A 25,629-nucleotide genomic window follows, 5' to 3' on the forward strand; every position below is an offset into this window, starting at 1 on the left:
CTCCTCTCTCCCTCCCTACACAACTCACTTTCCAGATTTCCCCTGCAGGGCTTTCCCCTGCAGGCCCAGCCCTCCCACTCCCCTCAAATCCCCCTCTGCTGCCTCCTCCAGGGATTCCTGCAGAGCTGGCCACACCCATACCAAGCCCTCTGTCTGCCTACATGATGACCACTGGGAGAAGCGTGCTGTTGCCCTGCTTACTGTTGAGGAAGCTGACATCAGAGAAAGTAGGAATTTGTTCAAGGCAAAGGGGTTGCAGGGGACTCACGCCAGGGATGTGTGACTCCAAAGACAACCACCTGCCATCACCTCCCCATGGGACATTTCCTTGAACCTTGGGGCCCAATACTTGGTCTCTGCCAGGCCAGAGAGGTTCCCCCTGGGTACTTTGCTATCTTCGTTTCTTTGATTTCATCAAGGAAGTGTTCACAGCTTTGGGTCTTTGAGTGCACACCACCTGCTTCCTTGGAGATTTCTCCTCATTTATTCCATGTTTCTGGATCATCTCTCCATCTAACAGATGAAGAACTAAGGTCCACAGGGAGACAGGGTGACTTGTGCAGGTTCATATAGGCAGAAATAAGTGTGGCTGGAATGTCACCCATGAACACGGGGACCTCGGTCTGTTTTGTTCTCTCTCTCTCTAGCACCCAGAGAAGGGCCTGGCATTGGTGCAGTACAAGTTTGCCAAGTGACTGTGTGATAGAGTGGCCACTGTTCCCAGAGGCCCCCAGGCTGGTACCCCTCCCTGCCTGGCCTCCTGAGCCTTGGCCCTCAGGCTGTTGCTCACACCAGAGGGAAGGCTGTGCTCGCCTCAGCTTTCTGCTGGGGCCAGAGGATGGGCACCTGCTAACGTAACACAGAGGGGCCAAGCTCCCTGCTGAGGAGCAGAATGCTTGCAGGGAGCCACGGTGCACCCTCTGGGGTGGCCTCCCAGCAAGTGGCACAGCCACTGGAGGCCAAGTGGCCACAGCATCTCAAGGGACACCAGTGCCAGATGGGAGCAAGGGAGGTGTTGAGGAGCTGACAGGTGTGGGTGTGTTCCTGAGGCCAGGAAGCCACCCCCAGATGGCATCAGTGATGCCAGCTCCACTCCGGATGCAAAGTGTGGGTGGGCACCACACTGAATGCCTCCTATTTTTTCCTTATTCACATCCTGCAACCTCATAACGAGGCAAGGCTAGTAGTTTTCTTCCACATTTGTAGCCTGCGGGACTCAGGTGAAAGGCTCTGCCAAGTTAGCAGGCCACAGAGGAGCCAGAAGCCAGGATGCTCCAGTCACTTCCCAGAATTGAAAGCGGAGAACCAGAAGACCAAGGCCTCACATGGGTTGGGGGGAGATGCAGGTGAGGAGACAGCCAAGTCAGGGCTTTTGCGTTGCATGAAACAGAAAGTGATTTGACCATGTTTAACTTTGCTGAGGTTCACTGGGTGTCTCATGCATGGCCAGGCAGGGACTGCAGCCAGGCCCAAGTAGGGGGCCAGTGAATGACCCCAGGTGGTAAATTAAATATGGCCACAAATTCCTTGTCCCTCTCCCCCCATGGAGAAGAGGTGAAGTTTATCTCTCCACCCTTGAACTTGAGCTAGCCTGTAACTACTTTGACCAACAAAATGCAGTGGAAGTCATACAGGGCCAATTTGGGCCTCAGAAATTTCTGGAAGCCCTGAGCTGCCATGTAAGAAGTCCAGTTCCCCTGCTGAAGAGCCCATATGGAGAAAGTAAGGCCCTGAGACTACATAGAGAGGGAGACAGACAAAGACAGGGACCCAGTCTGACAACTGTCTCCACCGAGGCAGCAGTCGTGGGCGTGGGCCACACTATATGCTCCAGCCTGGTGGGGACTCATCACTGCAGCCGCAGCCAACACCAGGTGGAGCAGAAGAACCACCCAACTGAGCCCAATCAGTCAGAGAGTCACACAATAACAGGTGGTTGCTTCAAGCCACTAAGGTGGCTTGTTGACTTTGGGGTGGTTTGTTTTACAGCAACAGGTCACTGAAACAGCCTTAGACCAGAAGGCCATCAGCAACTCAGCAAATGCTACTTTTCTCCCTCCTGAGGAGGGCAACCACGAATCTCAGCCTTTCAGCACACCTGGAAGAAGAGAGACAGCCCAGCTCCAGCAGCAGCTGCCCCGTAACTAGGGTCCACACTTCGAAATTCCCAGAAGAGAGGCAGCAATTGGCCCAACTTGAGTCACGTGACCCCCTCTGACCAATTAGCTGAGTCCAGGAGCCAAGGTTATCCTGTATTCACATTACCCTGCCGCCCTGCCCCCATGGACATGCTGGGGGTGGGTTGTGGGGATAATCTCAGGAGGCAAGAAGTGTGGACTGAGCAATTGCCACAGGGGCTGTAACAAGGAGCCTCTTCAGATGAGAAAAAATCCTCATCCAGAGATTGGCACAAAAAAAGGGCTTTGCCAATTTGGCTGTGCCAAGGGTAAAAGCTGTGCAAGGCTGTATGACTTTTACATTGCTCTTAGAAGGTTGTGCTGTTTTTACCAACACACAGGTTAGTTCCTGGGTGTTGCTGGTGGTGTTGGTTCTACCTCCTTGATCTTCCTTCTAAGGAAGATCTTTCAGGATGGTCTGAGCTTCTTATAAAAGCCTTTTACAAGCTCTCAAGTATGAATCTAGTACTTATGCTAAAGGTGCTCCATTAAACAAGAATGGGTTCCAAGCTCCCCTGGGGGAGGTACAGAAATGAGACTCCATGGTGGTCAAAGACGTTCCTGGTACTGTCCCTGAGGTGGAGGCTGCAACTGTCTGTGTTGGGCATGGGGCTGAGGCTGCTGACCAGGAAGCAAGAGAGAGAACTCCAAGGGAGGGTGTGGTGCGGGGCAGAGGGCAGAGGGCCAGCCCGGGCTCAGGCTGCAACCCTGCTCATCACCAACCTCACACACACACACTCACTCACTCATCCCAGGGGCTCCTGGCAACCTAAACCTCTCAACTGAGGTAACAGGGCACCCTGCCCAATGGAAGAGACGGGACTGTGTCTTTCCCACAGGCCACCACCTCCCCACCACCTGACACAGGCATAGGCTCTTTGTGTGTTGCCTGAATGAATGATGGATGGATGAATGAATGGACGGATGGATGGAGAGTCTTCTCTGGTGCCACTGCCCTTGTTCTCTGATGCCTTTTTCTCTTGATGTCTCAAAGTCCCAGATTCAAGAGCCCTGTCTCTCCAACGAGCTAGTCATCTTGTCACTCAGACACTAGGGTTTCCCATCTGTAAAATGGGAATGACTCAAGTTTGTTCTGGGTAAGGTTGCTGGGAGGATGAACAGAGATCTCATCAATGAATCTGTAACTGAAAAGTCAAGACAGACACGCGTGGGTTGGGGAGCAGTGGCCATCTTCCCTGCTGACACCATTGCTGAGTTCCTCCGAGCAAACTCATCGCCTGCCACCCCCACAAGTTCTTCCTCCTGCCGCCCAAATGACCACAAGGCCACCAGCCTCATTCAGTGCTTACGTTAAATCACATTTAATGGTTTTTCAAAAGGGAATACAGAAACCAGAAAAGAAATTCACAGCACTCACAGTCAAGAAAGAGTGAACTGAAAAAAAAAAAACAAACAGGAATATATTAAGCTTTTGATTAAAAAAAAAAGCAAACGCAGTTCCTCCCACACTCACCCCTGTGTTCTCACTCATGTTCCTAGTCACATGCCTACCCTTGGGTGTACACACACACACCCGCGTGCGCTCCCGAACAGGCACACTCTCCCAGCACACACACTCAAACACACACTCCGCCCAGGCTCGAAGGGTGAGAGAGGAAAAAGCCCAGTCCTGTCCTGGGACCCCACCTCCCAAAGCCCTCTCACTGAACTAGCAAACCTAGACTAAACTTGGGCTCCAGGGGACACACGCAGGGCTCCGTGAGCTGCACTGCGGACAGGCGGGCTTAGACGATTCTGTTCTCCAGGACGGCCAGCCGCTTACTCACGGCTTCCAGTGGACTGGGAGTTAAGGAGAGGCGAGGGCTGACTGGAGCAGGGCGGTGACGGGGTGGCACCTGCACTCCGGAACCCGCTTCCAGGACTTTCTCTCATCCCTCCCCATAGCGTGTGCTTTCGCCAGGGTCAAAACTTACCCATCCACGGCCCTCAGGAGGGTGCTTTCCAAAAACAAGCCAGCAGTTACGGCGGGTCTGGAAAGCCCAGCCCTGCCCAGGTGCAGGTTTAGGCCTGCTGGGTACCCGCCTAGTCCTGCCTGAGCCCGGGGAGCTGTGCGGGGTGCAGCCCCATCTGAGAGGAGTCTGGTGAGTTAGGCAGGTCACCGAGCGCCTAAGAAAGCGGAGTCCAGAGGCACCACGTTTTCCCGAGCATATCCAGGACTCCGTGTGTGCCCAGCTTCTAGCTCTTGGTTTCTGCCTCTCCCTTGTCAGTACCAAAGCCAAGGCCAGCCTCCCGGGCCAGGATCCAGCCCGTCTTCAGCAGGAGCCTGCCCGACCCCACCACACAAGGGGCAAGGCTCTCTCCTCCCCGCCACCACAGGGCCCTCCTGACCGCTCCCTCTCCTCGCAGAGGCTTCTGGGAAAGGATATGCTTCCGGGTCAGGGCCTGCAGCAGCTTCTCCACTTTGGTCTGGAATTTCACAATGGATTCGCAAGCACACGGGTCTTCCTCTGGGGTGGGCAGAAAGTGGGGAAAGGGAAAGGAGCTGGTGAGTGGCTGCCTGCCAGGGAGGCGGGTAGTCACTGCTCAGGGCCAGAACTGGAGCGCCTTGGGGGAGTGTGGGGCCTGGGAGATGCGAGAAGGCAGAGAGACATGTAGAGTTCCTGAGACAGAGCTCCCAGGAGTGACGGAGGGGGCCATCCCTGAATGTCTTCCTGACCCCTCAAAACCCTGATAAAGAACTCCAAAACAGCCTCCCCAATGCTGACCACCTACGACGTGCAGGACGCTGTAGTCGGGGGCCCCGAGGTCATCTTGGTGACTCCTCACTCCAACTCTTTGGGTTTGTTATCAATCCCGTTTTACAAACGAAGAACTCAAGAAGGTAAACAACTTGCCCAGAGCCAGCAGCTAGTTAGTGTCAAAGCAAACATGCAAACCCAGGCCTGTCTGACTGGGGAATCTACACTCTTTACCACTGGGAACCAGGAGAGGAAGCAGGGTTCAAATCCTGGCTCCTCCAGTTACTCAGTTGTTCCACCCCTCTGGCCTTGGTTTTCCTGTCTCTAAAATGGGGATAACAATATTCCTACCAAATAGGATTAAATGATTTCACATTTGGAGAGCACTGAGAACAGTGCCGCTTGTAAAAGAGCATTCAGTACATGTTTGCTGGCTGTAAAAAATCAGACCAAGGACAAGAGGAGAGTGAAAAAGCTGGCTTAAAACTCGACATTCAAAAAACGAAGATCATGGCATCCATTCCCATCACTTCATGGCAAATGGAGAAACAATGGAAACAGTGACAGACTTTATTTTCTTGGGCTCCAAAATCCCTGCAGATGGTGGCTGCAGCCATGAAATTAAAAGATGCTTGCTCCTTGGAAGAAAAGCTATGACCAACCTAGACAGCATAGTAAAAAGCAGAGACGTTATTTTGCTGACAAAGGTCCGTCTAGTCAAAACTATGGTTTTTCCAGTCATGTGTACATTCCAGTCACGTATGGATGTGAGAGCTGGACTATAAAGAAAGCTGAGCAGCGAAGAATTGATGCTTTTGAACTGTGGTATTAGAGAAAACTCTTGAGAGTCCCTTAAACTGCAAGAAGATCAAACCAGTCAACCCTCAAGGAAATCAGTCCTGAATATTCATTGGAAGGACTGATGCTGAAGCTGAAACTGCAATATTTTGGCCACTTGATGTGAAGAATTGGCTCATTGGAAAAGATCCTAATGCTGGGAAAGATTGAAGGCAGGAGGAGAAGGGGATGACAGAGGATGAGATGGTTGGATGGCATCACCGACTCGATGGACATGAGTTTGTACAAACTCCAGGAGATAGTGAAAGACAGGGAAGCCTGGCGTGCTGCAGTCCATGGGGTCGCAGAGTCGGACACGACTGAGTGACTGAACTGAAAAGTCAGATTGGTCAGCCCTCCTCCCAGTTCTGCCAACTCATGATGCTATCCCAGCTCCTGTTTTCCCCATCCATATCTAGTCCAGGATGGTTACACAAACAGACACCCACACGTATCATCAGAGCCCCACCTCCTCCTCCCACTGGTGCCCTTTCTGGTCTCACTCACCCACACAGATCCTCTTCTGCAACTTCTTGCCAATCTGGTTGATGGTCTTGAAGTCAGCTGTGTAAAAATAGTGCTCTGCCACGGGCTCTGAGGCGATTTCCCTCAGCTCATCCTCCACGGCATTGCCCACACCCACAGCAAACATTTTAAAGCCTGCCAAGAGGAACAAGGTGAATAATGGTGGCCATGGGGACAGGCAGCTTCCCTGACAGCTCAGTTGGTAAGGAATCCGCCTGCAATGCAGGAAACCCCGGTTCAATTCCTAGGTCAGGGAGATCCTCTGGAGAAGGGATAGGCTACCCACTCCAGTATTCTTGGGCTTCCTTTGTGGCTCAGCTGGTAAAGAATCTGCCTGCAAAGCAGAAGACCTGGGTTTGATCCCTGGATTGGGAAGATCCCCTGGAGAAGGGAAAGGCTACTCTCTCCAATATTCTGGCCTGTATAGTTTATGGGGTTGCAAAGAGTCAAACACGTCTGAGTGACTTTCACTTCACTTCACTTTCACCATGGGGACAGGCAACCATGGCTAAATCTGGGGAATGCCCAGGCAATCAAACCCGTCACCTCCTGGTGGCAGATGCTGGAATTGCAGGCACAATGCCTGGGACAAAGACATTGAGGAAATCAACATTTACTGAGATGCTACAATATATCAGACTTGTACTGACTCCTTGTACTGAGAACTTTGTAATCTCATGTAACCCTTATAATATCCATCTACTGGTTGCTATTATTTTCATTTAATAGGTGACAAAGCTGAGACTCAGGCTTGTCCCAAAGTGGGGTTGCCTGCCAACAGATGGTATGCTCTTGGGAATATTCAACTGGAAAAGTTCCAAGCCTCACTTACCAAAAGGCCATCAGAACAATCCACTTACTCTTCTGGGGCTTCAGTTTTTTCATCAGTATAAGAAAGAGTTGGACAAACCTCATTTATATCGAACCTGGGTTTAGGGCACTCATCAGAACAGACCTAAGCTAAACTGAAACTGAGCTGTTCCATGAGCACCCCTGGCCACTGGTGGTGTTCAGGGTCCCAGCAGCACCTACCAAGGTCCTTGGCTTTCTTGGCAGCATCGTTAATGTAGTCCTGGCTCCGGCCATCAGTGAAGACAATGCCCACCTTCTGGGCACCAGGCCTAGCCCCGCTGGACACAGTGAAGGAATTGTCGATGAGGTACTTGAGGGCAGCCCCAGTCATGGTGCCCTTCTCCATGTAGGACATGTTCCGCACGGCTGCCTTGATGTCCTTCTTGGTGTGGAAGCGGCCCAGTGGGAACTCCTGGCGCACAGAGCTTGAGTACTGTACCAGCCCCACCTGGGCCAACTTGTCCGATACATCCAGCGTGTCCACAATCTGGTTGATGAACTTCTTCACCAGCTCAAAGTTCTCCGGCCGCACACTCTTGGACCCATCAATGAGGAAGACCAGGTCAGTAGCCGAACTGCCCCCGCCACCGTTGCAGACTGGAGAGGGTAGGAAGGCAGTGAGGTGAAGCTTAAGGACACAGTCATTCATCCCAGCCAGTGGCTGGGTACCCACCACACCCAACAGCTGTTCAGAACATCATCCCATTTGGGCCTCAGAACTCCCTCTGGGCAGCCTAACCTCCAGCATTGAAACTTGAAGCTCTAAACAGGGTTAAATCACACAACTCAGAAGTAGTGGCACCAAGATGTGAGTTCAAGACTATGTAACTCCTTCTACCACACTAAACCCACCATCCACAGTGGCAAAAAGAGGGACAGTGAGAAGAGAACTGCAAACATCAAACTGTAGAAGACATCTCTTTCTTTTAAATTGGAGGATAATTGCTTTACAATGTCGTGTTAGTTTCTGCTGTACAACAGCATGAATCAGCCATATGTATACACAAGCCTCTTGAGCCTCCCTCCCACCCCTCTAGGCATCATAGGGCACTGAGCTGAGCTCCCTGTGCTCTACAGTAGCTTCCCCTGCCTGCCTGCTCAGTCACTAAGTCGTGTCCAACTTTTTATGACCCCAGAGACTGTGCAGTCCACCAGACTCCTCTGTCCATGTGATTATCCTGGATAGAATACTAAAGGGGGTTGCCATTTCCCCCTCCAGGGGGTCTTCCCGACCCAGGGATCAAAGCTGTATCTCCTGCAGTGCCTGTATGGGCAGGCAGATTCTTTACCACTGAGCCACCCGGGAAGCCACAGCAGCTGCCCACTAGCTATCTGCTCCACACATGCGAGTGCATACATGTCAATACTACTCTCTCAATTCATCCCACCCTTTCCTTCCCCCTCTGTGTCCACAAGTCCACAGAAGATATCCATTGCAGATTGGTCCAGAGGCAAGGAGCAGGGAGGCTCGGGTGGGCTTCCTGGGGACTGGTCAAGGCCCCATCCCCTCCCCACCACCCTCCCCAGGCTGCCTGTGTCCGGCCCACTGACCATTGCAGGTCTTGCCGTCACTGTTCAGGGTGAAGCCCTCGCGGCAGGCACAGGTGTAGGAGCCCGGGGAGCTGACGCACACCTGCTCACAGTCATGGTCACCCGTGGCACACAGGTCTGACACCACTGCAGGGACGAGAGGAGACAGAAGCACACGGTCACCGGCCCTTGGATATCTCAGCCAGAATCGCCCCTCATAAGCTCAGGGTCACTCAGGCCCTCACCCAGGTGGGGTTCCAGACCCTCAACCCAGGCCAGAATCACTGCAGCCAGGCTGACATCCCTGGAGATGGTGGCATTGCTGATAATAAACTAAAGCTTCCTGCTGAAATGATATAGGCCACAGGGGCAGGGCCTAAATCCCCTTTGTTCACTGTTGTATTCCAAATGACTAGAACAAAACACGCAGCAGTGAACACAGCACACAGAAGACGCTCAACAAATATTTGTGAAATGCCACATTCGTGGTACTGTGCATTATGGCCTAGAATTCTCAGTTAGATTCAGGCTCTTCCTAGATCTGTTTTACACGTAGAGAAGAATCCTTGCACTGCCTCCTCCACCCCGCTAAAGGTTCTGAAATTTCTCCACCCCAATGCTCAAGCCCCCTCAGACCTTCCCACATGGCAGAAGACTGGCATCCCAACCCTCCACCCCCCAACCACCACACACACACACATACACACGCCGCAGCCAAATAGCACAGGCTTTTTTAGGCCCTCCCCATGTTCCCTGCCAGGACTCTATCTCCAAAAAAAAAAAAAGGTCTTTTGAGTGTCACCTCCTCCCCAAGTCCTTCAACCTGGGACTGGGTGGGAATCAGCCCAGATAAGGCCCTGGCCCCGCCCCCAATGTGGTCTCAATCTCAGTCCCCGCCTCTTATAGGCCACCTCCTTCCCGGGCTCCGCCCCCAATTGTCCGCTCTCAGCCCTGCCCCTGCCCTGGCCCTGGCCAGACACCCGACCGCCTTTCCCCAATCTCCCTTCCCCCAGCACCACCCCCAGCCTGGCCCATCGCCTGCCCCGCGCCGCCCGCGCACAGCAGAAGGCCTCCTGGAACTTCTTGGACAGCTTCTCGATGACGCTGTAGCTCTCCACGTAGTCGACGTGCTCGTCCTGCGGCTCGCTGGCGATCTGCTGCAGCGTGGCCTTGTCCACGCGGCCCACGCCGATGGCGAACAGCTCGATGCCGCCGGCCCGGGCCCGCGCAGACACGTCCCGCACGCTGTCCTGGGGCCTCCCGTCCGTCACCACGATGACCACCTGCGACGCAGAGGAGGAACGTGCGAGAGCCTGGCCTCCCTCCCCACACTGGGTGGGCCACTTGGTCCTCCAGTAGCACCACCCCCCCCAACACCCCAGGACGGTTGACATAAGAGGAGATTGACCCGGAGGGGTGGAGTGGCAAGCCCCAGTCACACAGCTGTTCGGTGGCAGGTGGATATGACTGCCGCCACCACCAATATCAGGCCCGAGAAAAAGAACTCGAATCGTGGAAGAGGAGAAAGGTTTCTTCCGAGTGAGAGGCGTGGCTAGGTGCTCTTCCGTCTGACTAGGGCTTCTGGGTGTCTCCTCCTCCATCAGACAGCTCTGTGACCTCTGAGGGCAGAGCCACCTCCACTCCATCAGCCTGGGGGTGCTTGCGAGGGCAGGGCCAAACCTCTGTACTCAACTCCATGCAGTTCTACCTTTTGGCCACCAGAGAGAGGCAGACGCTAAAGAGTGGAAGTTTTTCCTCTCTTCTGCCCATTTTCCCTTGTATACCCTGGGAGAGAGGTGGTACCCATATAGATGCCCACGGAATGAAGGAAGATGCTGCCTTTTCTCCCTCCGTTCCTCAAGACACTAACTTCCCTAGGAAGAAAACACTTCCCCTCCCACCAGTCCCCTGTGTGCTGTATCTGGGAAAGGGCCACAAGAATGGACCCTGGTGCCGAGGCTGGCCCTCACCCACCCCCTGTCCAGCCTGCCCTAAGTCGGGTCCTCCAAACTGCTCTGTAGGAGTCTGGGACTCAGCGTCCAGCCCCTTTGGCTGCTTTTCTGCTTCTGACCTGAGTCTGCTTCTGATTCCTGAGTCTCCTCCCCTGGCCTGGATGCCCGACCCCCTGTCTTGGTGACCTGACAGGCCTGGGTTAGAAATACAACTCACCTTCCTGAGCCCATGTTTCTTTATCTGGAGAAAGGGGGTGTGGTGAGGCCCCCTGAGATGATTCTTGATAAGAAGCCAGAGAGGGCAGCACTATTTTTAGTATCCCTACCCTGGGTTCCCTGGGGAGCGGCCTTGTACAATCTCCTCCCCTCCAGAGGCCGAGGCTCCTGGCCCTGAAAACCTAGCTGTATCTCTTCATTGCCGCAGGCTGCCACGTTCCTGTGAGCCCCTACCTTGCTAATGTCGGGGGACCTGGGGCGACCACCCTCTGCATCGCTTAAGGCCTTGGTGATGGCGAACTGGATGGCCAGACCCGTCATGGTGCCCGTGGACAGCGGCTGGATGCGGCGCACAGCCTGCAGCAGCTCAGCCTTGGAGCTGTGGGCCCGCAGCGGGAACTCCTGCTTCACGGAGCTGGCGTAGTTGACCAGGCCCACGCGGGTGGCATTGGGCCCCACGTCCAGTGACTCGATGACCTGGGACAGGAACACCTTCACCTTCTCAAACTCCACGGGCCGCACGCTGCGTGAGCTGTCGACGACGAACACCAGGTCGGTGGGCCGGGTCCGGCAGAGGTGCCCTGGGAGGGGGCAGAGGTCGGGAGGATGGAGCGGAGATACTTAAGACGAAGGAACAGGGCATCAGGGGCTACTTAGATCCAGACCTGAGGCCTCAGGCAGACTAGACCAGACATGAATCAGCCTGGCTGGGTCCTGCTGTCAGCATGGGGACTCAGGCAAGCAACTTGCCAGAGGCCCCCAGCTCAGCCCATAGGAAAGACAAAGGTTCAAATGGCACCTTCACCTCTCTGAGCCTCAGTTTCCTGTCTGTACAATGGACAGGCGATCCCTTCCTTACAGAATCCTTTGAGGGCAAGCAAAAATATGTGTAAGGTGCCAGCTCAAGGCTGGGCATGTAGGGTTCTCAGAGGCAGCAAAGGAGAAGATAGCCTTCACGTCTCAGGTTTCAGCCCAGAGTGTAAACAAGAGATTCTCTTTGCCCTGCCTGGGCAGGAGGGAACTGAGGGTCGGCCCTCCGGCGGGCACAGCCTTGAAAACCAGTGCAACACCCGTCAACGTGGGCTCTTTCATCTGAGCGTCAAAGAGAATCAGCAAAGCGCACCCAGTTGGCCCCAGTCCCGCAGAGCCTGCTGGCTGGTCTCTAAGAACAGGAAAAACAGCAGGAGTTCCTCGTGGCCACCTTGGCAGTCTGATCAAGTGGGCCCCCAAGACACACCCCCAGGGAGCGATGTCTTTCCAGACAGCCTGGGAGGCAGCACCATGTGCTGGGAGGGACACAGAGCCCAAGTGGGGTAGACGGAGTCCGAGTCCTAGCTCTGTGGCCTTGGGCAGATCATTGCAGCTTTGAAGCTTCGCTTTTCTCATCTGCCTGGAGGGGAGGATAGGCTTAATGCTTGATGTTATCACTGGCCTGGCCCTGCAGCCAGTACAGAAGTCTGCACTCTGTCCACCACTAAATCTGGGCTGCTCCCAAGCAGGGATGCAGGAAGCGTCAAGAAAGACAAGGTGTGTGGACAGTCCTATCTCCCAGCCATGGTGCCCCAGGCCGGGACATCAGAAGTCCTCAAGGGACCTCAGAAATCACCTTGCAACTTGGTTTCCTGGCTGCCACTAGCTGAGGCTACAAATGGGTAAACTGAGGCCCAGAGATGGAGAGGGCATTGGCCACACCATGGGACAGTGGACCAGGAGCCATGAGGCTCTGAGGCTTGCTCACTCACTCTGTGGTTTTAGATAGGTCCTCCTCTCTCTGACCTCAATTTCCCCATCTGCACAGGAGGAGCTGGGCATCCTAGGACTCTGTCCTCACAACTGAAACTCAGTGGTACAGCTCATGGACAGCCCAGTCCAGAATATGCTGGAAGCGCTGGTGGAAGGGGGAATGTCATCTTGCCACCCCTCCTCCCTCAGATCTGCAGTCATCAGAGAGTCGTGAGCTCAGCCCTGGGCCTGGTTGCAGCCCCAGGTGACAGAAGGCTGTGCGGTCAGTGACCCAGAAGACCAAGACCATCCCTGCAGGGTGCCTGGTCCCTGAGGACAGCCTGGGAGCTGCAAAGCCGAGAGACAGGCTCAGAGAAGCCGTCTCATGCCCGCTCCGCACAGAACAGACAGGGTCAGCCCACCCTGGTCCTTGTGTTTGTCACCATCTCTGTCTGTTCCTGCGTCAGCCCTGTGGGGCACCCCTGCCTGCCCGCCCCCGCCCATGCTGGATCCCATTTAGCCTCTGTCTGTCTCAGTGCCCAGTATCCCCCACCTCACATGGGGCCCCCTCACCTCTGGACAGTGGGGCGAGGCCAAGGGCGCATGGGGCCTGGAACAGGAGCAGCAGCAGACCACAGAGCATGAGGCGGGGGCCACTGAGTGCCCTCATGGTTCTGGCACGCGGGCAGTAGCAGCACAGTCGTGGGGGCCAGTGGGGGCCAGGTCTTATCAACCTCGATGCCTGCTGGCCCAGCCTCCCAGTCAGGCGGGCCCCCCACTAACGTGGGGTCAGCCCCCTTGGAGGGCGGGGCCAGGCTGAATGGAGGTGTGTGTGCCAGGGAGGGAGGGAAGGAGTCTCCCCGCCTGGGCTCCAGAGGCCCCTCTGACCACAAGGGCTCCTTTGCCTGCAGAAGCTGCAGCTGGAATCCAGGAAATATCAGGTGGGTGGAGGGTGACTCCTCCAGGCCCAGAGCCTGCACTGGCCTGAAGCTCCCAGACTGAGCCCAGGTAAACCTGAGTCCAACAGCCTCACACCCCAGCCCTGCCTGGCGCCCTCATCCCGCGCCAACACTCTTCTCCCACCTACAACTCCAGCCCCAGTTTCCCACCTCCAACCTTGGCTGTCCTGTCTGCTGGCTCTCCACCCACACCCTGTTCTCCAGCCTCACCTGGATCTGAGTGCTCCTCAAGCCTTTGTCCACGCAGGACCATCTGCCCATGTTGCCCCCTTCTCCTGATCACTCTCTGCCTAACAATCTTTCAGAGTCATATCGAAGCGAACAGGTACACGAGCCCCTTGTAAGAGCTGGGCGGGCTTCTGTGGTGGTTCAAATGGCAAAGGATCTGCTTACAATGCAGAAACCTGGGCTCAATCCCTGGGTTGGGAAGATGCCCTAGAGAGGGCGGGGCAACCCACTCCAGTATTCTTGCCTGGAGAATCCCCATGGACAGAGGAGCCTGGTGGCCTATACAGTCCATGGGGTTGCAAAGAGTCAGAGACGACTGATCGACCAAGCACAGCACACTAGGAGCCGAGCAGTAGGGAAGATGGTTGAGAGCACAGACTTAGGAGCCAGATGACTTGGGTGTGCTCTCTACTTGCTGTGTGACTGTGGACAGGTTGCTTCACCTCTCTGTGCCTCATCTGAAAGGTGGGGATGCTAATGGTGCCCACCTCCCAGGGCAAGCAGTCTTACATGAACCATCTCATTGAATTCTCTGGATAACCCTTTGAGGCAACCAATATTATTACCCCCATTTCCCAGATGAGGAACTGAAAACCATAGTTTTGAAGTAACTTGTCTTAAGTGCAGCTGAGTGTCAATGCCAGAAGAGGGCCCCAGGCCAGAGCTCTCAGGCACCCTGCTTGCATGGGGGAAGCCTTGTGGAGGTGCCTTCTCCATGCCCATCTCTCTCCCCGCTGCCCTGGGTTAGGACCCCTTCCCTGTGCTTCTGTACCTTGTCCGTCTCACCCGTGAGTGGCTAAGTGTCTGGTTGATTCATCTCTGCATCTGGGCCCAGTCCGGGGTCTTCACAGATGAGGCAAAACTAAAGGCTTATAAATAAAGGAATATAACCAGGAAGGGTCCCCATCATTGCATATAGGTCCAGTTCAGTTCAGTTGCTCGGTCATGTCTGACTCTTTGGGACCCCAGAGACTGCAGCACACCAGGCCTCCCTATCCATCACCAACTCCCAGAGCTTGCTCAAACTCATGTCCATTGAGTCTGTGATCCCATCCAATCATCTCATCCTCTGTCATCCCCTTCTCCTCCTGCCTTCAATCTTTCTCAGCATCAGGGTCTTTTCCAGTGAGTCAGTTCTTCCCATCAGGTGGCCAAATTATCAGAGCTTCAACTTCAGCATCAGTCCTCCAATGAATAGTCAGGACCAACTTCCTTAGAATTGACTGGTTGGATCTCCTTGCAGTCCAAGAGACCCTCAAGAGTTTTCTCCAACACCACTGTTCAAAAGCATCAATTCTTCAGCCCTCAGCCTTCTTCACAGTCCAACTCTGACATCCATACATGACCACAAGAAAAACCATAGCCTTGACTAGACAGACCTTTGTTGGCAAAGTAATGTCTCTGCTTTTGAATATGCTATCTAGGTTGGTCATAACTTTCCTTCCAAGGAGTAAGTGTCTTTTAATTTCATGGCTGCAATCACCATCTTCAGTGATTTTGGAGCCCAGAAAAATAAAGTCTGACACTGTTTCCCCTGTTTCCCCATCTATTTCCCATGAAGTGATGGGACCAGATGCCATGATCTTCGCTTTCTGAATGTTGAGCTTTAAGCCAACTTTTTCACTCTCCACTTCCACTTTCATCAAGAGGCTTTTTAGTTCCTCTTCTTTTTCTGCCATAAGGGTGGTGTCATCTGCATATCTGAGGTTATTGATAATTCTCCCCGCAATCTTGATTCCAGCTTGTGCTTCTTTCACCCCAAGGTTTCTCATGATGTACTCTGCATGTAAGTTGAATAAGCAGGGTGACAATATACAGCCTTGATGTACTCCTTTTCGTATATAAATTACACCTCCCTAAAAGGAAATGTACGGACATTTTTTTTAAAGTGATTGCCAGGCACAGCTGATCCAACCAGCACTGTCACAACCTTCAGGAATAATGAAGGGGACAGTCCCTTGTACGTGTGATGTGGCACACTCACTCACTACGTCACTCTGTGTCTTTTGCTCCCCCAGCAAACCTGTGGGGTCATCAGGCCCAACTCTGGTAGCCCATTTGTCAGATGAGAAAACAGGCACAGAGAGGTTCTTGACTTGCCTGAAGCCACCCAGCCTCTTTGGAGACAGAGCCAAGCTTAGAAATCAGGTCTCATTCCCTTTTGCCCCTGTTTTAGAGAACGAGGAAGTTAAATCCTCTGATTTTTCATTTTAGTTTCATTTTTTCACAATTCACCACCTCCTGCAATCAGTTCAAGCTGACTTCTTGTCTCTCTGCAACTTGTAAGTCTGCTTCTGTCCTCCCGAGATGCCGCAGGGCATGGTCATTGTGGCCCATATCACTTCCCAAAATTGTGTTATGAATGTAGGACCTGCTCCCCTACTTCCACCCCGACCCTGCTCCAGAGGATATCAGCTCCCTGCCTGCGGGGGTCTTATCTGTCACCAGTGAACTCCCCAGGCCTGGCCTGGTGCCTATCACAGATCTCTGGTGAGCAAATCAAGAAATGAATGAAAAGAAGCAACTGAAGAACTGGGTCTATTTCCATGTTAACCAGCAAAGGTCAGACAGGGCAGGGCGATGGTGACCGATGGCGAGTGTCCCCCACCACTGCCATCCTGAAGGTGGACGAGCAGAACGTGAGCTGGAGTCTCCTCGCCCCACCGCCCCTCTCCCGATGGACAGGGTACAAAGCCCTCTTGGCCGGGGCCGCGGCTGGGCCCATGAAACAGCTCTTTCAGCTCCGTCGCTGAATGGCAGGTCTATGGGCTGCTTGGAGGAACACAAGCGCCTTCTCTGTGTCACTTTGCTCATTAGTGAAGCCACAGAAATATGCTACAGGTAGGTTTTCAGGGACGGAGATGGGTTTCCCCCAAAGGGGCACCTTTAACATTCCATAGCAGGAGCTTGGGGAGGGGGAGGAGACCTAGATGTTAAATATATACATTGAGGACAGAAACTAAATATTTGTGTTTTTAAAATGTGAAACATTTTACCCCAGGAATCAGAATGGGGAGCAGTGTGTCCGGTCTTGGCCTAGGAGAAACAGTGCGTTGAGGCGCCTTCCCCGAGGCTGCTCCTGAAGTCAGACAGGCAGCCCGTGGAGGGCTCCCCCGTTCCCTCTCCTTGTTTTCACACACCTCGGGTTTCCTGAGACTTAAAGCCTTCAGTGTTTTATCTGAGAGAGAGAGGTCCACCGAGAGGCCTCTGGGCAGAGTGTGGGCCAGGGGAAGGCTGGCAGGACTCCCCATCCTGTGCCCCAGGCTCAGTTCTTTTCCTGAAGAGCAAACCTGGGTGTCTCTAGATGCAGTGCAGTCTGTGGGTGCCTGTCCCCTTCCTCCTTCCAAACCATTATCACCATTTACTGGATCTGCATTTTTTGTTGTTGTTCAGTCACCCAGTCGTGTCTGTCTCTTTGCGACCCCACGGACTGCAGCATGCCAGGCTTCCTTGTCCATCACCACCTCCCGGAGCTTGCTCAAACTCATGTCCGTTGATTTGGTGATGCCATCCAACCATTTCATCCTCTGTGGTCCCCTTCTCTTCCTGTCTTCAATCTTTCCCAGCATCAGGATATTTCCCAATGAGACAGATGGCTCTTCGCATCAGGTGGCCAAAGTATTGGGAGTTTCAGCCTCAGCATCAGTCCTTCCAATGAATACTCAGGCTTGATTTCGTTTAGGATTGACTGGTTTGATCTCCTTGATATCCAAGAGACTCTCAAGAGTCTTCTCTAACACCATAGCTCGAAAGCATCAATTCTTCGGCACGTATACCTTTACTATTTTTTTTTTTTAAATGAATCGTTCTAACTTTAAAGCAACTCACTTTTGGGCAAAAATTTCTCCTCCTAATTTGAAATGGTAGCCATGAAATCATTGGTTTGATGTACAGATTACATGTTTATTCCAATATGCCTTCAAATAAATTCAAAACGAATTAAACTTAACTTTTTCATCTACATGTCACGGAAAATTATCTTGATTTCTGTCACTGGTGCTCATGCCAGATATTAAGGAATCCTATGAAGGGAAAAAACTCTTGGCATCAGACAGAGCTGGGCTTGAGGCTCTGTTACCTGCCAGTTGTCTTGACATTAGATGAGTCCCCCCACTGTTCTGCCCTTCGTCTATGAAGCTGGGCTCTCAACACCAGTGTCAGAGGACGGTGGAGAAGGAAAGGTATTGAAGGCCACATCCGTGCTTATGGTTCTCAGAGTGCCTTCTTGTATTAGTCAGCAGAGAACAGGCTAAGTGACAGTAACAAGCAAGCACTCAGGTCACAATCAGTTCAGTTCAGTTCACTTAGTTGTGTCTGACTCTTTTTGACCCCATGGACTACAGCACACCAGGCCTCCCTGTCCATCACCAACTCCCGGAGCTTGCTCAAACTCACGTCCATTGAGTCAATGATGCCATCCATCCAACTCATCCTCTGTCAACCCCTTCTCCTCCTACCTTCAATCTTTCCCAGCATCAGGGTTTTTTCAAATGAGTCAGTTCTTCGCATCAGGTGGCCAAAGTATTGGAGTTTCAGCTTCAGCATCAGTCCTTCCAATAAATATTCAGGACTGATCTCCTTTAGGAGGGACTGGTTGGATCTCCTTGCTGTCCAAGATGGGCCCTCTGCAAAGCTGCCACCAGCTTACTAACCCATCAAGTCCAAGCCTTTTGTCTCCAGCCACACGGACAAGAGAGAGAAAAGGAGCGGACATCACCGGATTCTGCCTGGGGATGGAGTGACTCCTGTGGTGGAAAGTGAGTATCTAGTGAGCAGGACACGCTCTGCCACTCTTCTCAAGGCAAAATACCTTGTGATGGTCTTGTATCGCCTGTAGATGAATATTCAGACCTAGCTGGGCATTTAAGGTCCTTCAAAATCCAGACAGTTGCCAGTCTCTCTCCCTGAACCCTGCCTTCCCCATCTTTTCTCTGCCACAGAACGAGTCACTCCCTCCTCTATCTTCTCTCAACACACTTTTTTTTTTTTTTTTAACATTTACTTTTATTTATTTGACTGCCCCAGGTCTCAGTTGTGGGATTTTTTACTTGCAACACGGAAACTTTTAGTTGGCAATGTTTGGGATCTAGTTGCCCCACCAGGGATCGAACCCAGGCCCACTGCATGGGGAGCTCCAAGCCCCAGCCCCTGGACCACCAGGGAAGTTCCCTCCCTGCACATTTTTATTAGCTTCTATCCCAGTTTCTGCCTCCCTCCTGCTCTCACTGTACTCCCTGGGACCACCTCCCAAAAAAACGACCTACACCCAAGTCTATGTCTCAGGATCTGTGGTGTGGGGTGGGCAGGGGGGGGGCGGAGTGGGGGGGCGGTACTTAAGCAAAGTAAAGGCAAAGCTTTGGGGCCCACCTAGGGGTGGGGAAGAACAGAACCTCCAAGCGGTGGGACAAGTGAAGGCCAGAAAGGGACATGTCCCTACAGGACCCCAAGGGCAACTGGGATCTGTGGAGTGCTGAGCACAATTCTCATTCATATGCTCTTGCAAGTCACTCTCTGTTTTGTATTTCCTTCAGTTGCTCCCAAGCTATCCAGACAGTTTGGATAAGATAGTTCAGAAGAGGATACAGATTCCCAGGCTCCATCCCAGACCCAGGGAACCTGTATTTCTAAGCTCTCCAGGTAGTTCTGCTATAATTAAAGCACCAATCTCACCCAGCCTCCAATAAGAAACATAAATTCTCTCTCTGTCCCTGGGAAGCTGATATCCAGCCTATGGTGTTCAGCCTCTTGGACAGGGAGCTTAGAGATTCCCCCAAAGTATTGTCCATCCAGCTAAGAGAGCAAGTGAGCCTGTCTCCCCCATGTACCATGTTCTGCAACCTGAAGATCATGGTCACACCCCTACTGAGTCAATTCTTCTCTAAAGAAAACTTCATTTCCTACAACCATCCTTTACAACACATGGATCTCAGCACATGGTGCCAGCTCCCAGTGGTCTCTTTCCCTCTTAAAAAATCGGAGCTCTGAATGTAATGTAATGCTTTAGCTAGCAGAACAGAATATATTTTCTCCCTCATTTTCCGAAGTATCTAACCTCTCTCTTGGCTACCTGAAATCCCTGTTGTTTTCCCTCAAAGCAGAGCATCTGGAGACCTGAGAAGAGCATTTGAGGATGTGCAAACAGTGGTTGGCTCACCTGTTCCACCCTTCAGTCTCAAAACTCTGACTCTACCCTGACCAAGACTTCAGACATGCAAGATCGTTGGTGCAGCTGCCACTTAGACAGTGAAGAGGAAAAATAAAACTTCCTCCAAACTGGGAAGGAGTGCTACATTCTTTTCCCTTTGCTGTGTAACAAATTACCACAAAATTAGCAGCTTGAACATAGCAAACAAAGTTCCTCACAGTTCCTAAAGGTCACAAGTCTGGGTTCCCAGTCCCTCACGAGGCTGAAGTCCAGCTGAAGTCAAGACTAGGCCTTATTCTTCTTTTCTGGATCTCAGGATCCTCTTTCAAACAGTGTGGCTGGCAGGATTCAGTTCCTTGCGGTTGTCAGACTGAACCTCCCCCCTCCACTCCCCTACCCCGGCCTCGTTCAGGCTGCTACCCAAGAGACACTCAGCTTCCAGGAGCCACCTGCCGTTCCTTGTTATGTGGGCTCCCCCAAGGCCTCTTACTGTTCACGTCTCTCCCATGCCAAACCCCCTCTTCCAGAAGAGCTCAGTCCCTTTTAAGAGATCAGACTGATCCAGATCTGGCTCACCCAGAATAATCTCCCTTTCTTAAAGTCAACTTGCCAGATAAGATAACCCTAAGCCAGGAGTGACTGATTAGAATCCCAGAATCCACCCACACTCGAGGGGAGAGAACTAGACAAGGTCGTAGGTCATTGGAGGCTTCTAGAATTCTACCCACCTTAGGTGGTATATGTGGGCATAGAACAGGGGGAGAGAAAAACTTCCCTGGTGGCCCAGTGTTTAAGAATCCACCTGCCAAGGCAAGGGACACAGGTCCAATCCCTACCTAGTCTGGGATGATCCCACATGTGGCAGGGCAGTTAAGCCCGCAAGCCACAACTACTGAACCCACACACGGCAACTACTGAAACCTGTGTGCCTAGCTCCCGTGCTCCACAACAAGAGGAGCCGCTGCAACGAGAGGCCTGTGCACCCTAACTAAAGAGCAGTCCCTGCTTGCCACAGCTAGAGAAAAGTGCGTGCACAGCAATGAAGACCCAGTTTGGTTCAGTTCAGTTGCTCAGTCGTGTCAGACTCTTTGCCATCCCATGAACCTCAGCACACCAGGCCTCCCTGTCCATCACCAACTCCTGGAGTTACTCAAATTTATGTCCATTGAGTCGGTGATGCCATCCAACCATCTCATCCTCTGTTGTCCCCTTCTCCGCCTGCCTTGGAAAAGATCTTTCCCAGCATCAGGATCTTTTCCAATGAGTCAGCTCTTCGCATCAGGCGGCCAAAGTATTGGAGTTTCAGCTTCAGCATCAATCCTTCCAATGAACATTCAGGACTGATTTTCTTTAGGATGGACTGGTTGGATCTCCTTGCAGTCCAAGGGACTCTCAAGAGTCTTCTCCAACACCACAGTTCAAAAGCATCAATTCTTCGGCGCTCAGCTTTCTTCACAGTCCAACTCTCACATCCATACATGACCACTGGAAAAACCATAGCCTTGACTAGACAGACCTTTGTTGGCAAAGTAATGTCTCTGCTTTTGAATATGCTATCTAGGTTGGTCATAACTTTCCTTCCAAGGAGTAAGTGTCTTTTAATTTCATGGCTGCAGTCACCATCTGCAGTGATTTTGGAGCCCAGAAAAATAAAGTCTGACACTGTTTCCACTGTTTTCCCATCTATTTCCCATGAAGTGATGGGATCAGATGCCATGATCTTAGTTTTCTGAATGTTGAGCTTTAAGCCAACTTTTTCACTCTCCTTTCACTTTCATCAAGAGGCTCTTTAGCTCTTCTTTACTTTCTGCCATAAGGGTGGTGTCATCTGCATATCTGAGGTTATTGATATTTCTCCCGGCAATCTTGATTCCAGCTTGTGCTTCATCCAGCCCAGCATTTCTTATGATATACTCTGCATAGAAGTTAAATAAGCAGGGTGACAATATACAGCCTTGACGAACTCCTTTTCCTATTTGGAACCAGTCTGTTGTTCCATGTCCAGTTCTAACTGTTGCTTCCTGACCTGCATACAGATTTCTCAAGAGGCAGGTCAGGTGGTCTGGTATTCCCATCTCTTTCAGAATTTTCCACAGTTTGTTGTGATCCACACAGTCAAAGAGTTTGGCATAGTCAATAAAGCAGAAACAGATGTTTTTCTGGAACTCTCTTGCTTTTTCAATGATGTTGGCAAAATGTTGGCAATTTGATCTCTGGTTCCTCTGCCTTTTCTAAAACCAGCTTGAACATCTGGAAGCTCATGGTTCACATATTGTTGAAGCCTGGCTTGAAGAATTTTGTGCATTACTTTGCTAGCATGTGAGATGTGAGATGAGTGCAATTGTGTGGTAGTTTGAGAGAAGGGAATGGCAAACCACTTCAGTATTCCTGCCTTGAGAACCCCATGAACAGTATGAAGACCCAGCTTAGCTAAAAAAAATAATTTGATTAATTAATTTTCAAAAAAAAAAAAACAAAGAAGGGGCAGGGGATTGACAAGTAAATATGAAATTTTTATAATACAAGTGAATCTATAAAACAGAAAGAGACTCAGACATAGAAAATAAACTTATGGTTACCAAAGGGTGGGGAAGGGATTAGGAGTATAGGATTAAAAGATACACACTTGTATATAATGTAGATAAACAACAAAGATTTACTGCATAATAATACTCAATACTTTGTAATAACTTATAAGGGAAAATAATCTGAAAAAATTAAATGTATAGATCACTTTGCTGTACACCTGAAGCTAACACAATATTGTAAATCAACTATGCTTCAAAAAAAATCTGATTCAAAAATGAACAGAGGAAGTGAATACACATTTTTTTCAAAGAAGACATCCAAGTGGCCAGCAGATACATAAAAGATGCTCAACACCACTATCAGAGAAATGCAAATCAAACCATAAGTTATCTCTTCACACCTGTTACAATGGTCATCATTAAAAAGACAAGGTAAACCAAACATCTGTGAGAATGCAGAAGAAGAGGGATCTTTGTTCCCTGTTGGTGGAAGAGTACATCATTTCAGCCACTATGTAAAGCAGGATGACGTTTCCTCAGAAAATTAAAAATTGATTTGGAACCTTATATTCCAGGAATGCCACATTTAGACCTATATCTAATAAAAATATAAAAGTGAAAGCCACTTAGTCATGTCCGACTCTTTGCAAACCCATGGACTATACAGTCCATGGAATTCTTGAGGCCAGAATACTGGAGTGGGTAGCCTTTCCCTTCTCCAGAGGATCTTCCCAACCCAGGGATCAAACCCAGGTCTCCCGCATTGCAGGCTGATTCTTTACCATCTGAGCCAGAAGGGAAGCCCAAAAAATATAAAAAGCAGATCTTGAAAGAAATACAGCACTTTTCAGTTCAGGCAAAGTTGCTTCAGGGTCAGTATGGGGAGGTGAAATTGAAAAGTAGCTCAGTCGTGTCCGACTCTCTGCGACCCCATAGACCATACAGTCCATGGAATTCTCCAGGCTGGAATACTGGAGTGGGCAGCATTTCCCTTCTCCAGGGAATCTTCCCAACCCAGAGATCGAACCCAGTCTCCCTCATTGCAGGTGGATTCTTTACCAGCTGAGTCACAAGGAAAAGACTAGGTGTTAATTACAGCAAATCTGCACTCGGTGCTTACTGAGTCTTCACGCCCTTCCCTCTGCAGTGCCTTCAGTGATGAAGGGTGTTGGGGAAGCAACCCGTGGAATCTGATCGCCTGAGAGCAAGGTCTGGCCCTGTTCTTACAGAGTGACCACAGAGGGCCACAGAGGAATACTAACAGTGTCAAGGTTGTTCCACCTCAGCCTCTGTGCACGCATGCATGCTAGTAGCTTCTTTGCAACCCTATGGACTGTAGCACATCAGGCTCCTCTGTCCATGAGATTCTTCAGGCAAGAATACTGGAGTGGGTTGCCATGCCCTCCTCCTCCAGATGATCTTCCTGACCCATCTCCTGCATCTTCTGAATTACAGTTGGATTCTTTACCCATAAGCCACGTGGGAAGCCCACAGCCTCTGTAAGGATGCCCAATGCCAGGAACATCTGAACCTTTCCGTCCCATTCTCCCCTTATGACACTTGACATCACTCCTTGGGACAGAGGAGCTGGGAAGGTGCACAGTGACATTCCTTTCCCTCCACAGTTCCACCTGTAGCCCCTTAGAATACCTTGGCTTTTCCCCATGCCCTCGGACTAGAATTCAGCTCCACCTCCATATAAAGTGTCAGCAGCTTGGCCCTGGCAAGAGGGACAAGGCTGAACAACTTGCGGTGTCTGTCGTAAGTTGTGAGTTCTCAGAGGGGAGACTTCCAGACTGGAACCACCCTCTGACCTGTGATCAGCATCTCCAGGTCTTTGCCTAGGCTGTCCCCCAACCTGGCCTGTCCCCCCAGTATGTGGGCAGAGGAAGCTTCAAGGTCAATGTCCTGCTTGACCACCTGGACCAGGGAGGAGCAGGGAAACTGTTTACCAGATGGACTCTGTTTATTTAAGCCTGCAGCTCCCCTGTGTTGGCCGCTCCCTGCCAAGCCCACTGCCTGTTGAAATGCCCTTGCTGGCTAAGGAGGCCACTTCCTCCTGGAGTCCCAGGGGAGAGGTTGGAATGTGAGTGCTGGCTCCAGAGAGCCCGTCCAGGAGGGCAGGGGCCACAGAGACCCACAGAAGCTGCCTTGCACATGCAGAATAGGTACTCGCACACCACCCAGACTCAGCATCCTTAAGCCTGGGAGCTACTCACCTTGTGAGTTAAGACTATTTCATTATAAGCTGGAGATTTCTTTTTTTTCCCCTCTCTCTCTTTTTGTTGTTGTTTTATTTTTGGCCATGCCACATAGCATGCAGGATCTTAGTTCCCTGACCAGGGGTTGAGCCCATGCTCCCTGCAGTAGAAGTACAGAGTCTTAACCCCTGGACTGCCAGAGAAGTCCCCAAATTGAAGATTTCATGGCCCGATTGGGCATGAATTGCTGGTCTCCCCCAGATCTCCCCACAATATGGAGAAGTTGCCCATAAGCAGGGCAGAGCTCCTTCATCGGCCGTGGGGGCGTCACCCGTTCCCACCACCCCAGGCTGTTGCAGTGTCGCTGTGTTGCGCTTCCAGCTTCCAGCCCCTTCAGGTCACAGCCCCTGTGTATGACTGTCTCCCACATGTCATCCGACCAAGTGCTGTCTTGGTCTCAGGCCCTACAAGCAGTCAGGAAGGCTGGAAGCCAGAGGCTGGATAGGGCAAGGGGGCAAGTGCTTATCACATGAGAGCATGCCCTGGGAGGCCACGGGCCAACATTACGTCCTGCTGATGGGTTAACACCTCTGTGAACCCTGTTGAAAATGGTATATATGAGCTTATTTGCAAAGCAGAGAAAGAGAAACAGATGTAGAGAATAAGTGTATGGATACCAAGGGGGAGAGGGATTGGGCGGGAGGAATTGGGAGGTTGGGATTGACACATATACACTATTGATGCTCTGTAAAAAACAGACATCCTTCCTAAAGGAAGCAGTCCTGAATATTCATCAGCAGGACTGATGCTGAAACTGAAACTCCAGCAATGTGGCCACCTGATGCGAAGAACTGACTCATTTGAAAAGACCCTGATGCTGGGAAAGATTGAAGGCAGTAGAAGAAGGGGATGACAGAGGATGAGATGGTTGGATGGCATCACCGACTCAGTGGACATGAGTTTGAGCAAGCTCCGGGAGTTGGTGATGGACAGGGAGGCCTGGAGTGCTGCAGTCTGTGGGGTCACAAAGAGTCGGACACGACTGAGCAACTGAACTG

At 51.6% G+C, this 25,629-nt stretch overlaps 1 protein-coding gene across 1 annotated transcript; it reads right to left on the minus strand.

Moving 5' to 3' along the window:
* Positions 1 to 3,483: 3,483 nt before the first annotated feature.
* Positions 3,484 to 13,730, minus strand: MATN1 (matrilin 1). Its single transcript, XM_086323438.1, has 8 exons — positions 13,627 to 13,730; positions 13,084 to 13,184; positions 11,023 to 11,369; positions 9,681 to 9,903; positions 8,642 to 8,767; positions 7,271 to 7,687; positions 6,221 to 6,373; positions 3,484 to 4,645 (listed from the first exon to the last, which is right to left on the minus strand). Exons 1-8 carry the CDS (start codon positions 13,728 to 13,730, stop codon positions 4,374 to 4,376), a joined length of 1,743 nt encoding a protein of 580 aa, XP_086179564.1. The 3' UTR covers positions 3,484 to 4,373.
* Between the last annotated feature and the right edge of the window lie 11,899 nt (positions 13,731 to 25,629).

Source organism: Bos grunniens, chromosome 2 (assembly GCF_055505025.1).
Source record: "Bos grunniens cultivar Pamir isolate PY7600 chromosome 2, Bosgru_T2T1.0, whole genome shotgun sequence".
Taxonomy (NCBI): Eukaryota; Metazoa; Chordata; class Mammalia; order Artiodactyla; family Bovidae; genus Bos; species Bos grunniens.